This window comes from Salvia hispanica, chromosome 2 (genome assembly GCF_029641045.1).
Source record: "Salvia hispanica isolate PSC_SH4W2 chromosome 2, Shi_PSC_v1, whole genome shotgun sequence".
Lineage (NCBI taxonomy): Eukaryota > Viridiplantae > Streptophyta > Magnoliopsida > Lamiales > Lamiaceae > Salvia > Salvia hispanica.
In genome coordinates, this window is record NC_142693.1 from 31,460,291 (window position 1) to 31,474,717 (window position 14,427).

A 14,427-nucleotide genomic window follows, 5' to 3' on the forward strand; every position below is an offset into this window, starting at 1 on the left:
TTACACATGCCAAATTATTTAGTTAGCATTAACGATTATCATATATCGATTCTTCATCTTCATCCAACCTACGCTTTCTACCCGTGGACACTAGAAGGTTATGTTGACAACGGAGGCGAACAGGTGCGATCGACCGTTGCGTCAAGAAAAAACGACGACGATTTTCACGGTGGATATTAAGTGGCGACGACGGTTTTCATAGCAGGATTAAGCTTTTTCGAGACAACTAGAGATTAGAGAGTGTGGTGATAAATATCCAATCAATTTGTTGGAAAAATTATTTTAAAAGAATTTGGAAGACTGTGTTACAGAAAGTTGAATAATTATGTTGATAAATGATGGATCAATCGATGGAAATTGGATTTTAAAAGAGAAAAGTGTCGATGGTTTACATAAAATGTAACGAGTGGTGAGATAAATGTGAGATCAAACTTGAAATTGACAAAAGTACATTTCCATTATCAAGCTTTCCAATTAGTTAGGCGCACTTTATAATAAAATTTTGAAAGAAATTACTATTAGTTAGATGACAAAAACTTTAATTTGATCAAACTTTTTATATTTGAGCCAATTGATCAAATTTTAATTTTCTACCAAAAACTTGTAGCGTAAGTGCAAATCCTTCCAATTTCCAATAACACGATATTAAGTAAACGAATCCGAGAATACAAAACCAACAAAGAAAACACCAAATCTATAAAATAAGGAAAAGATAAATTATCTAAGTGTATGTAGAGTATTGCCGTGGGCTTCTTGATATGTACGTTTGGTGCCCCGTTGGGCCTGGTCGTGGTTCCCGATCAGTGTGGGCCTGGCTGAGCCTTCCTCGAGGCGTGTATCATGCAGCTTCAACTCAGATAGTGGAATTTTCGGCGACATATTACCAACATTCCTCGAGTCAGTCTTGGACATGAATAGGGCTGTCTCAAGATGGGACACGACTGATGACATATGTAGTGTTGGCAATGTATGTTCACTGCAGCATATTTTAGCGACATTCCAACATATATTGAGGCTATTTTGGGAGATGTTTCCACGCAAAAGTGGGTCTAAAATATCGCTAGCTTCTTTCTCGAAAATACATGTGATCAAGTTATAGCTGCGATCAATTACCCGTCTACCACTCAATACTTCAAGCATAATAATCCCAAATGAATATGTGTCAATTTTTGTCGTTATATCACAATGATTATAGAGTTCCACCAAAAATCCACGTTTAGCCGACCCAAAATTTGCAACTTTAGCCACAAAATATTCATCTAGAAGGATATTTGAACTCTTCAGATTGCTATGTAAACAAAAGGCTTTCGGGAGGCAGCTGTTAAGATGACACAGGCCTTGAGCAACTCCAATTAAGATTTTAAGTCGAACATTCCAGCCTAGCTTGGAGCGGTGTTCATCTTGAAGGTGATATGCCAGTGTATGATTCTTTACGAAATCATACACAACAATCTTCTCGCCCTCCTCATCGCAGTAGCCAACTAGATGTTCTATATTATGATGTTGGATATGACTTAGTGTTGCAATCTCCTCATAGGACATGCTATCCTTTGGAATTGAACTACTCGTCCGCCTTTTTACCACCACCAACCTTTCCCCGAAGTTACCTTTATACACTATACCATTACTACCGCTCCCAATTTTATTTTGATCACTGAAATTTTTGGTGGCCATCTTGATACTGAATAGAGAGAATTTCTGAATATGTTTTGCCATTTCCATCTTCTCACTCAAGTTGGTATCCAAAAAGTAAAGTCTGATTTAGATTAAAAAAAAAAAAACATTCATATTAATTATCCTTAATGGCTACTTAGATTTTTAATATTATATATATAGAGAGAGTAGTGATAAAATGCAAACTCATATATTATACAAACTCCAAACTATGATCTGGACTGTTAGAAAATATCAACAGATGATAAAATAACATCAACTAAAAATGTCAACACAGCTTCAACACAATGTCGACACAACATTAACCGTTGACACTGTGTTGATATCTTTTGTTTCTACTTTGTATTATCTTGTCTTCCGTTGACATTTTCTAACGGTTCAGATCATAGTTTGGAGTTTGTACAATATTTAGAGTTTGCATTTGATCACATCTTATATAGTAATAATATATGCAAACTCTATATATTGTACTAACTTCAAACTCTGCTGATATATTGTCCACACTATCAACACATTGTTAAATTTCAAGAAATTGATGTCAACGTATTGTCAACCAGTTAATGTCAACACATTGTTAAAACCATAAATTGCACATATATAAAACAAATCATAATTATAATCAAGAGAAGCTTAGAAAGAATAAGATGAACTGCACAAATATAAACAAATCATAAAGTTTGAGATCGGTAACGAGATCATACATGTTTTTGGAGATAATCAAAGAATTCTGACGAAATTTGGAGAATTGTAAATAAAATATATAGAGCGTTTGTTTTCTACATTTGGTTTTACATTGAAGATAATGAACGAAATCTTATTCTATGTGCGTGTAATTCATTGGACGAAAGAAGTTTTTGTTATAATTCGATTGCATATGGCTTTAATAACAAAATTCATTCTTAAATTTTAGTAACAACGTAAAAATTTCAAGTAATCCTCATAATATGTGTAATTCATTTGATAAAGGAAAATTTATCAGAATTCGATTGCATGTGGCCTTAATAAAAGAATGCATTCACTTAATAATAGTTTGGACATACAGAGAGAGATAAAAATGATATTCTACATATATTATGTGATCACCGTCGATAAACATCGCACTCATTTAATGCACATTTACAATTTTTATTTTATTTTACACATTTACTTTTAGGGTTGAGCAAAAAAAATTGAAAACCAAATATCAGAATCGAACCAAATCTAAATTTTGAAATTCGGTTCTGTTTTTTCAATTTTTCGGTTCGATTCGATTTTGAAAATATAAAATTTTCAGTTCGGTTCGGTTCGGCAAAAAAAAAATGAAAAAGCCAAATAACCGAATTATATTTTAAATATAATATTATATATATATATATATATTCTATTGATTTAATATAATATGTTATATTATATACTACATATATACATATTCTACAAACTCAAAACTATGATCTGCACCATTGAAAAATGTCAACAGATCACAAAAAAGCATCAACAGGAAAATGTCAACATAATTATGTTGTGTTGATACTGTGTTGACATTAAAATCCTGAAATTTTAGATGGTCTTAGGCCTAGTTCAGGCCTGCGTCTACAAAATGGCCCAATTAGAGCCCATTTCAACCAATGAGCCCAGCTTAGGTCCACTTCATTTCATTGATGGACCAGGATAGCCTGACCCAGTTGACAACTCTGGTCACCATTAACATTTCTCGTGCTGGGAAGGTGACCACCTTCCTCGGTTGCTTGTATACACCACCCATGCTCGAACCTGAATTATATTCTTAAGTTCAAACCAAATAGATAAGTATCATACACAAAAGTTTATAGCAAGAAAACATTGTTTGAATAAACAACGATCATCAGAAGCTTATAAAATATCATTTTGAAAATAATTCGTATTTTTATCCACTTTCTAATAGGTTGGAAAAAGTTTCTCTTTTTCACTTTTCAAGATTTTCAGAAATCATTATTTATTTCTCAATATTATCTTTGTGGTTCTCTCCTTTAAGAAAAAAAAATTACATATTAAATTTAATTTCAAGAAAGATACTTACTAAAATGTACAATACATGCAATTTAAGAATATAATTTGCATGATTGAGGCTTTAAAAACATTCAAAACTCATGTTTATCAAAATACTAGTACTTACTAACCTGATGATATGCATCATATATTTTTGCCTTGTCTTATTTTAGATTTATGTTATAACTTAAATTGGAGATTTGATTTATAACTATTCTAGAGATTATTTTCTTAAGACTCGATATAAATACAAGGGTTTTTTCCCATCCTTGGAATCTTCCTCAACTCGGAAATTTGGTCTTCATCGGCGTGCCCAGTGACTATTCACCGCGCTGATTTGTAGGCATCTCAATAGGTGGACAGCTGGCCCAAGGATTTAAAGTTGCTCCATATCCTAAGGCAGGGATCGATCCCTGAACATTTGGTTAGAGATGGACGAGTCCCATGCTACTCGACCACACCTTGAATTATGGATCATTTAATATTAAAACAAGTCAAACTCTTTGAATTTCAAAAAATGGGCTCTCCTAGGTTAATTTAATTCTGCAGACCTCGTTATATTTAAAAACCGAATTGGGCTCCTCTCTTCTCAATTTGAAGCCCAGCAGAACCAAATACTAAGTGAAATGAGCCCAAATATACAGGTTGGCCCAAACATAAAAGACTGCGTAGTCGCCGCCGCCGCCCTCTTTCCCGGCTGCCATCGCCTGCATGTGATGGTCACGGCGACGTCGGTCTCTTCCGAGTTCACCGTCGCCGTCGGTTCCACCTATAAGGTATAAGGCATCTCTTTTATTCGTGTTCGTTAGATTTGTAATAAGTGTATTTCGTCTAGCTCATTTTTACTCATATTTTATTATAAAACTACTATTAACTTTTTTTAATCTATATTCTATTATTACATTTCTTAAAATTTAGTTTAGTGTTGAGTCAATTAGGAGAAAAAATTCTCTAGTCTAGAATCTACACATACCATTTGGCACAATGAGTTGGTATGTCCAACATATAAAAGTTATATTACAACTATACATAATTATATATAGAAATTAATGGATGTAAATATACAAGTCAATTATTACTTTAAATTATGGGAAAAAATCTAAATATTTTGTATTTATGTCATATACATACTCCGAATTTAGTGGGAGTAATATATTTATACAATTTTACATGTTTTTTGTTATTTTATTTTATAATTTAAAAAAAATCTTAAGTTTTTATATTCTATCAAAAAATAGATAAAAGTTGAAATAATTAATAATATATCAACAAGATTTAAATTAATAGCCAAACTTTTTATTTTAGGTTAATATACGTTTGTGTATATAATATCACGTGTGTTCTACTAAGTACATAAATAATGAAGTGTGGCTATACTAATGTATTAATTTCAACTTTTTTTCTAATAGCATATAAAAATGTAAGAATATTTTAAAACTATAAAATAAAATTGCAAAACACATGTATTATTATGTGTACGCAAATATTATTCCCATTAAATTCAATATGTAGTTGAGAATATTTAAAAAGGTTCAAAATATTTTGAAAATTTTTCCATAATTTATTGTAATACTCATTGAATGGTGATTTACAGATTCCATGTATAATTACGTATAGTTGGAATATTAGCTTTTATAGAGTTCTACTTGTCAAATAATTATTTGTTGAGCACACCAACTCATCATGCCTACATGGTGTGGATGGTTCACTGAATTTTTTCTCGTCAATTAGTGACAAATTATTAAGGAGGGGGGAGTACTGTGATATAATAACACGGGTCATGACAATTTTATGTATATTTGTGCGTTGCCACTTTCAAAAACTTGCCTGTGATTAATGGTGATGTCAATTATAATGAAGAGAAGCTTAGAAAGGTTAACGTCAAACTGCACAAATATACACAAATCATAAAGTTTTGGAGATAATTGAAGAATTCGGACGAAATTCATTCTTAAATTTTAGTAACAATTTGAGAAATTTGATTTGACGAAAGAAGTATTTCTCATAGTTCGATTTCCTATGGCCTTGGCCTTAATAACAGAACTCATTCTTAAATTTTAGTAACAACATAAAAAATGTCAAGTGGCTAGACATAGTCTTGGAGGCGAGTGGGCTATTGGGTTTGACAGTGCTGCAGCTTACGTTTTTTGTTGGTGGTCTCGCTTGGATGTTCAGACTCTGGGGCAGTGCACGTATCAAGGTACTTCAAAACCTTGTCCATGCTTGGCCGGGCAGAGGGTTGGTTTTCAACACACCATATAACAACTTCAGCAATCTGTATATGTCAATGCAACAAAGACACAAAGTAATTGTAACAAACATCAAGTGATTTTGATATTGGAGTGATTTTTTTTACCTTTTTCACTCTCGAGTAGTCCTCCTTAGGTCCACCATCGACAATCCTTTTCAGCCCTTCCTCATTGATTGGTGGTGGTGTTTCTGTTTGTGCATTCTTCAGTAATATTCCCCCAAAACTCTTAAGATCATCTTTTTCCTCAATCGTCAGCAATGGTATTGCCCAACTCACAAGGTTAGTTCCACTTGTCAATGTGGGATCTTCTAGTTTCTTACCAGTCAATAGTTCAAGAAGAACTACACCATAGTTGTATATATCACCACGCAAAGTATCACCATCCTGTGAAAATCTGCAATCACATAATAACCGGTGTTGGTACTAGTACAATCAAATTCATCTCAAGGAAAGATCAATATATAACGTACTCAGGGGGATGAAAGAGCTTGCACGGCTCCCTTCTGCCGCGAAGAGGCAGAGGAAGTGGAAAGCTACCATTACAGCTACAGGGCTTTGATATAAGAAGATCGCGGTTCCATCTTCAAATATCAGCACGTTGCTAGACTTGACGTTGCGGTGAATCAAGTCCTTCTCATCATGAATGTAGCACAGCCCTTTTGCAATGTCAACAGCAACTTGATATCTTTGCGCCCACGTCAATTCTACCAAATAAATTACTTTGTTAGTTATACTATATGTACATAAAAAAAATTAACTGAGGAGGAGAAGGAGGAGCATACCATGCAGACAGTGATGCATAGACTTCCTTAAAGCCAGTTCATACATGTAGAATTCCGAATATTCAGCTATCCAAAAATGATATAACTTCACCACGTTTTTATGATTGAGGCTAGACAATTTCTCAACCTACAAACAATAGATTGATTCTTAATATATGCATCATGAATCTAAATCAAAACTACTAAAAATTATGCAAACCTTTTCTCGAAAGGCTTGTTCTGAACCCTTGCACTTGTAGCTTTTAACAGCCACTCTCATTCCAGAAGTGCGGATGACTGCCGTGTAAACGACACTTCCTGTTGATCCTACAACAACATCCGTATTGTCCAATGCAAATGGTGACAAGAGAAGGCCATCAACTTGTGGCCGCGTTGAATTATTTTGGGATGTGACTAGAGCTAACTCAAGTTGGCCCAAAACTTGACCCATATCAGGCCGTTCCTCTGGTTCAGAACCCAAGCATCTTCTTGCGACATCACAGCATATGTGGAGAGCCTCTCGTCTACCTTCCACGACGTTCTTCTCATGGAGAACTGGGTCTAATATATTGTCAGCTTCCGTCCTTTTAGCCCAAGTGGCAAAGTCGCGTTCTTCCTGTAGACGACTATCATCAACTACCCGTCTTCCACTCAATACCTCAAATACCATAATCCCAAACGAATAGGTGTCACTTGCCCTTGTATTTATCCTACTGTATGGATCCAAATACCCAAACGTGCCTACACGCTCATTGTCAAGTGGATCATGATCATCCAAGGCTACGCATTTGGCCATGCCAAAATCTCCAATTTTAGCCACCAAATTATCGTCAAGAAGGATATTCGAACTCTTGATGTCGCGATGAATAAATGAGCCGCTGGGGATGCAGTAGTGAAGATGATACAAACCCCGAGCAGCTCCAATTAATATTCCAAGTCGTTCATTCCACTTGAGAGGTCTATTGCCGTCAGTTTTTGGCCTTTCGTGGAGGTGATAGTGTAGTGTAAAATTGGCTATGTATTCATACACAAGAATCTCCTCTCCCTTAGAATCACAGTAGCCAATAAGAGACACGATGTTGCGGTGCTTGATCTGTGTTAGTGCAGCGATCTCCTCATCAAATCCCGACCCCCTTTCATCGGAAGTTTGTTTAAGCCACTTCACAGCCACAGCTACTTTCCTTTTGTCTTGTTGGATATAACCTTTATAAACTTTACTAAAACCTCCTGTTCCTAGCGTTTCATCTTTCTTAATGGCATCCTTGATGGGATATCTGATCTCCCTCAGAGTGAATTTGCGACAGTTTTTTTTCGCCGAGGACGATGCCATCTTATCAATTCAGTAGGGGTGAATGTGGTTACTTGTATCTTGAAGCTTGTTTTCCCTAATTGAATCCATTACAAATTAATAAGTACTCCATAACATACACAAACACATTGCAGAAATAATTCAAAAAAGGTACTCTGCAGTTTGACAAATTTCATAATCCAAATCAAACCTTGAATTTGCTTCCTTTAATATCTTGAATGACAATAGATGATGGATGGTAAGTAGTGTGAGTATATATTATTAAAACAAGATTGTAGGACTGCATGTAATAGTGGTGATGGAGACCGACGTCCAAGAAGAATTTGAAAAACTACACTAAAACTAAACACAAAAATTATTATACTCCATAAATTAAAAAAATTAAAAATTAAATAAGTCCAATACATAATCACAGAAAGAAGACATTATCCAAATATCATAATTAGACAACATGATCAACAGAGGCTATACTTATATTAGATAGATATGACAAGGGTGGTATAAATGTTGTTATTCATGAAAGTAGTACCTAGTATGCAATATTCAAACAGTTTGGTAGGTTTTGTAACTATTTAGTGTGTCGGAATGACTAAGAGAGGGAATTAAGATATCAATAGTTGGTCCCCATTGCATTTTGCGGTTTAAAAAGAAATGAAAATTATAGGAGTACAACAATCAATTGATTACTTGGTATATAATAGTTAGATATGGAGATTTAATTTCTGGTCAAATAATAAAAAGAGTCCCATACAGTGGATAAAAAAACAATATATGTGGCCCAAGAGGAATTAAGCCCAAATATTAATTAAACAATATATGTGGCCCATAAGAATAAATCAGAATTGACCAAAAATACCCATCTTTGAAGAGGAATCTAAGAAATTAGAAGGTGAAACTAAGTTTATATGCAATTAAGAAGAAACTGAAAACCTCCTTAATCAGTCTTGGGGTTTGGTTGAAAAGGTTTAATGGCTACAACACAAATTTTCCTAACATCAGCTTTTTTACATTTTGATGGCTTCTTACATACTCCTATTTTGTTTAGTTATCTGCTTAATTACATCTATAAATCTTTATCATTTGAGATGGTGATTTTATTTCTATGTCACTTGCAAAGACTACACATAGGTGTAATTATAGCATGCTTACTAGAATAGTACTACCAATTTGAAAAATCATGAGCTTAAGATCTTGGTGAGAATGATGAATACCTGAACACTACTTGAGCCTCTTTCTTCTCTATCTGCAGACTGCAGAGACTCTCTCTCTCTAACTGCTGTGATGTGATTGTGAAAATGGTGTTGTAATTTCTTTTGTTGCAAAAAAGTTGGCTAAGGTTCCAATCAAATAACTATTTTTACACTTGAGAGGCTAAAATTTGCTTCATTATTTGCTCATTACTAATTTTGGCCACCTTCACAACGGCCTTGCTGCCATGCCACTATTAATGATAATATGTCTTTTCCAGATCAACTAATCTCTTTTTTTTCTTTGGTGTGGCAGAATTAGGACAATTAGGTGGATCAGCTCGAGGTTCACGATGCATGGGCTGAACGGTTCGAGGGAAGGAGCTGCCCGGTGCTTGTTCGCACTCGGCTTACATGTTTCATTCTCTTCACAACTTTTCTTTGCTTCAACACATTGTAGTAGTAATAAGATAGATAAAAATAAGAAAGGCTTACATGCACAAATTAATTAGCTTCCCTCGATTTTTTTTTTACTTCTGGAAATGGGAGAAGCGTGCTTTGTAAACGCGTCACTTCATTGGCCAATTACTTCTGCGGCACATACTTAAACATAGTATATACTAATATGACGTTCGGTTTGTTAAGCAACATAATACCAATGTACTTAGATAAGTTAAAGATATATTTTATCTAAGATTAAATTAGTCACAGAAGTGGTGTAAGATGAGAATTAGCTATAATCGTTAGAAACAATGTAATTTTTGCACCGTGGAGATGCTACGAGATACATTGTCGCGGGCCAAATTTTTTTGTAAAAAAAACAACCAAACAGGAGAATCAAATAAACATTATTTGTAATCGTGAGCCGAATGAGTCGTCTATTATTAAACGACTATTATAAGTAGTGAGATTTAGTATATCAGTCTAAGGGTCCCAAGTCCGTGCAAGTGCGACTCCTTGCGCCAAGATTCTCATTTTGGTGAAAACTTGCATTAACAAATAGTAACAAGCACGTGAAGTTTATTCCAAATAAAGTACTTATGTTATCCTCAAAGGTTTACTAATTAAAAGTATTTGTCATGCAACTAATTAATTTTAAGATTCAACATGGAGTATTAAATAATTCTATACTCATAATAATTTTCTTGTAATTTATTAAACAAATAATAACAAATCCCAATTTAATCACGTAATTTCTTTGAAAATGCATATCATGAGAGAATACATAACCATATACTTAATCGTCTCACGTGTGACATGTTTTTCATTCGCATCTCATTTAGTGAAGTGACGTGTTTCTCTCATTTTCCAAAGTTAAAAAAAAAAAAAACCATATACTTCCCCTTTTCATATATGAAATGTGACCCAATTGAAAAAATGGTCAAAAAAGAAGGGACGAAGGGAAAAATGAGAAGAAAATAAACAAGAAGAAAGAACAGAAATGACACTCAAATCATGATAAATGGATCGCAAAACCATGACATATTGTTGTAGCAGATTTAGGGGCAGAGGAGGCAATCGACCCCTATGTACCGTCCGAAAAGCTTAATTGGTTTTTATCGAGTTATCGAGACGTAAAACATCATGACCGTCCTCCATTTGTGTAATTATTGTTTTCCAATATGTATTGTACGTGTAAGAGTTTATAAAGATTAAATACAATAATTGAATAATATTTCAGAAGAATATACATATAGGAATTTAAATTGATGTTGGTACGTATACATATAAGTAGATAGACATAAGATTTAGTAATATTATTAAGAGCATTCGCAACGGTGAAGAGGCGGGAGCTCGTCCGTCCATGCCAGCGGCACGGCGCTGCTCTTAGCTAAGAGCACGTCCGTGCCACTGAGCAGCACACGTGGCGTCGCCTTATTCGCCAACGGCATAGCCGTTGGCTTATTTAATTTTTTTAAAAAAAATGCGAAATTAATTAAAAAAAATGTTTTTAAATAAAAAAAAATATTTTCCCACTTCCCAAAAAATATATCCGTTTTCTCCCACTTTTAATTTATTTTTCAATTTTGTTCCCCCAAAATTCACATTTTCATCTATAAATACCCCCACTTCAACACAAAAAAATCACATTCTCATATATTCTATCATCATCAACGTTCTCTCATCTTTTTTCCTCATACTCTCTCATCTAAATTCCCACCACACTACACAATGTCCGGCTCCGACGATCACCCCTCCGGCAATCGCGGTTGGAACCACGATTGGTTCGACTCCGAGGCTGAATTTAGTCCAGAAACGCAATTTACGGCCCCTCCTCAAACCCAAAGAGTTCGCAATTTTTGGGTGGCTACCGTCGTTACCCGGTGCACGACCAAAACGCCTCTGGGTTCGGGTGGGCACCCGAACCCGGATCGGGAGGGAGCAGCAGCTCTACTCCTACTCCTACTTATGTTCCTACTCCTACTCCTCTTGTTCGTGGCACCTGCACCCCATACACTCTAGGTGAGATGATAGCGATGTTCAAAGCCTATTTGGCAGTCTCCGAAGATCCGGACGTCGGCACGAACCAAACCGGGGATACGTATTGGTGGCGCATCACTCGCCTCTACAATGAAACCCGGCCGGGGAGAACCATCTATCGCAATGATAGTATGGTGCGCAATTGCCTCTTCAGATGCAACGAGGCAATCAATAAGTTCCAGAAGTATTACCTCCAGGAAGAGCGGTCGGCGGGGAGCGGCACGAGCGAGCTCGACATCATCACTGCCGCCTTGGCGAGCTACCAACGCATGGAGTTCAAAGCGTTCAAGTACCTCGATTGTTGGCAGGAGGGGCGCCTACATCCGAAGTATAAGGGCAGCATAGTAGCATCCTCCTCCAGCTCCTCCAGCAAACGGTCGAGGTCGGTAGCCCTATCCGACGCGCCTCCGATGATGTGGCTACCCAACTTGCCGGAACTAACTTGGGTAGCCCCGACGCTGGCCCGAGCAGTTCCCGCCAACCGCAAGGAAAGAAGAAGGCGACGACCACCCGCCGTCGTGCCCCGACTCCAGCCGCCCCCGCCCCCGCTCCAGCTCCCTTTGTGCCTCCTCCACCCCCGAACAACACGTTGTGGACCCTCTTGGGTCAACTCTATTTGAACGATACGTCTAAGATGACTCCGGAGCAACTTGCAACACATGAGCAAATGATCCGGGGTCTCAAGAGGCAATTGGGGTTAGAGGACTAGTCTTCCACATGTGTAATTTTTATTTTCTAGGATTTTAATTATGTATTTTTATTTTTTAGTTAATTATGTAATTTTTATTTTTTAGGATTTTATTTATGTAAGTTTTATTTTTTAGGATTTTAATTATGTAATTTTTATTTTTTAATGTATTTTTATAATGTAGAAATGTTTTTAATAATTGGAGTATTTAAATTGAATAATAAAATGGTGGGACCCTTGAGCTTGTCTTTAGCTAAGAGCACGGATGTGGGTGTTGTACTCTAATTAGCTAAGGACAAGGAGTAAAAGTGGGTTCGGGTCCACTTCCGTACTCTTAGCTAAGAGCACGGATGGAGATGCTCTTAATCACGTAATTTCGTTGAAAATGCATATCACGAGAGAATACCTAACCATGTACTTAATCGTCTCACGTGTGACATGTTTTTCATTCGCATCTCATTTAGTGAAGTGACGTGTTTCTCTCATTTTCCAAAGTTAAAAAATATCATATACTTCCCTTTCATATATGAAATGTGACCCAATTGAAAAATTCGTCAAAAAAAGAAGGGATTTATGGAAAAATGAGAAGAAAATAAACAAGAAGAGAACAGAAATGACACTCAAATCATGATAAATGGATCGCAAAACCATGACATATTGTTGTAGCGGATTTAGGGGCAGAGGAAGCGACTGACCCCTATGTACCGTCAAAAAGCTTAATTGGTTTTTTTCGAGTCGAGACGTAAAACATCATGGCCATCCTCCATTTGCGTAATTATATTGCTTTCCAACATGTATATTGTACGTGTAAGAGTTTATAAAAATTAAATACGGTAATTGAATAAGATTGAAGAATGAATATACATATAGGAATTTAAATTGATGTTGGTATACATATAAGTAGTAATTAAAGATAAGATTTAGTAATTTTATTAAAATTAAGTAAAGTCTATTTTTTAAAGGGAAGTGTCATGAATTCTCCCATATTTTTTTGTATGATGTTTTGTACGTAAACTATAAATTTTGCTTTGGCTAACTAATGGAATTATCTCGATACTCCATAAATAAACATAGATGAATAAAATAAATAAACATATTGCGGAGGACGTATAATTATAAATGTAATGGTATGATATAGTTTTGCACTGTGGTCCTCTCTTCCAAGTTTGGATTTTCTTTTGTTTAATTTGGTCTGTGGTCTCCGATCCATTGAATGCTTGACTATATATATACACACATTGTAGATAGTTGTGATTAAATGTGAATTCTAATCAATATATATCAAGATCAAAATCCATCTATTAAGGAGAAAAATAAATACAGATGTTCTATACAACCATAGTATTGTTATAACTTGTTATATCACTAGCTATTTGTTAAATTTTCAAGATATTCCATAGTGACATCTTTTGACCAAATGTTATTGTTGAGCAAAATATCAGTTTATTCGCATACAAAATATCAGTTAGTCATATACAATACTATTTACATAAAATGTAATTAGTGGTAAGATGAATGAGAGATCAAACTTGAAATTGACCGGAGTATATATTTTGATTTTCCAATTATACCTTTATTGGATAAATCAAGCTTTCCAATTAGGTAAACATACTTTACAATAAATTGTTTTCTTAGATACTACTAGTGGTAAATATATTAAGATATATGAAGTTTAAAACAAAATTTTGAAAGATCAAATTTAATAGTACATATATTTTCAGCCAATTTGAGCACAATTTACGAAAAAGATCATATTTGAATTTTCTACAAAAATTGACAATAACTTGCTATGATTTCCCACAAGGCCACAACCATATGACCATATCTGATATGAGATCGACAGCTGGTGCATGGATAGAGTGAATTCTAATTCCAATTAATAGGCAGCAGAAAATTTTCTTTTTATAGCTTATTTCCTCTTCTGAATTCTTTCTTTAAAATATCTGCCAAAAAGAGTATTAAAGTAAATGCAAATCCTTCCAATTTTCAATAACACGATATTAATCATTTGTTATTAGTAATATATAATGATTTCACCAAAATAGTTGTAAGTTAAATAGGAATAAGTTAAA

At 35.0% G+C, this 14,427-nt stretch overlaps 1 protein-coding gene across 1 annotated transcript; it reads right to left on the reverse strand.

Annotated features, from left to right (window-relative positions):
* Window positions 1–717: 717 nt before the first annotated feature.
* Window positions 718–1,674, reverse strand: LOC125192559 (putative serine/threonine-protein kinase PBL25). Its single transcript, XM_048090172.1, has one exon. It carries the CDS (start codon window positions 1,672–1,674, stop codon window positions 718–720), a length of 957 nt encoding a protein of 318 aa, XP_047946129.1.
* Window positions 1,675–14,427: the final 12,753 nt, after the last annotated feature.

Coding starts and splice junctions, on each gene's coding strand:
- LOC125192559 (XM_048090172.1), bottom strand. CDS start 1,674: ATGGCCACCAAAAATTTCAGTGATCAAAATAAAATTGGGAGCGGTAGT.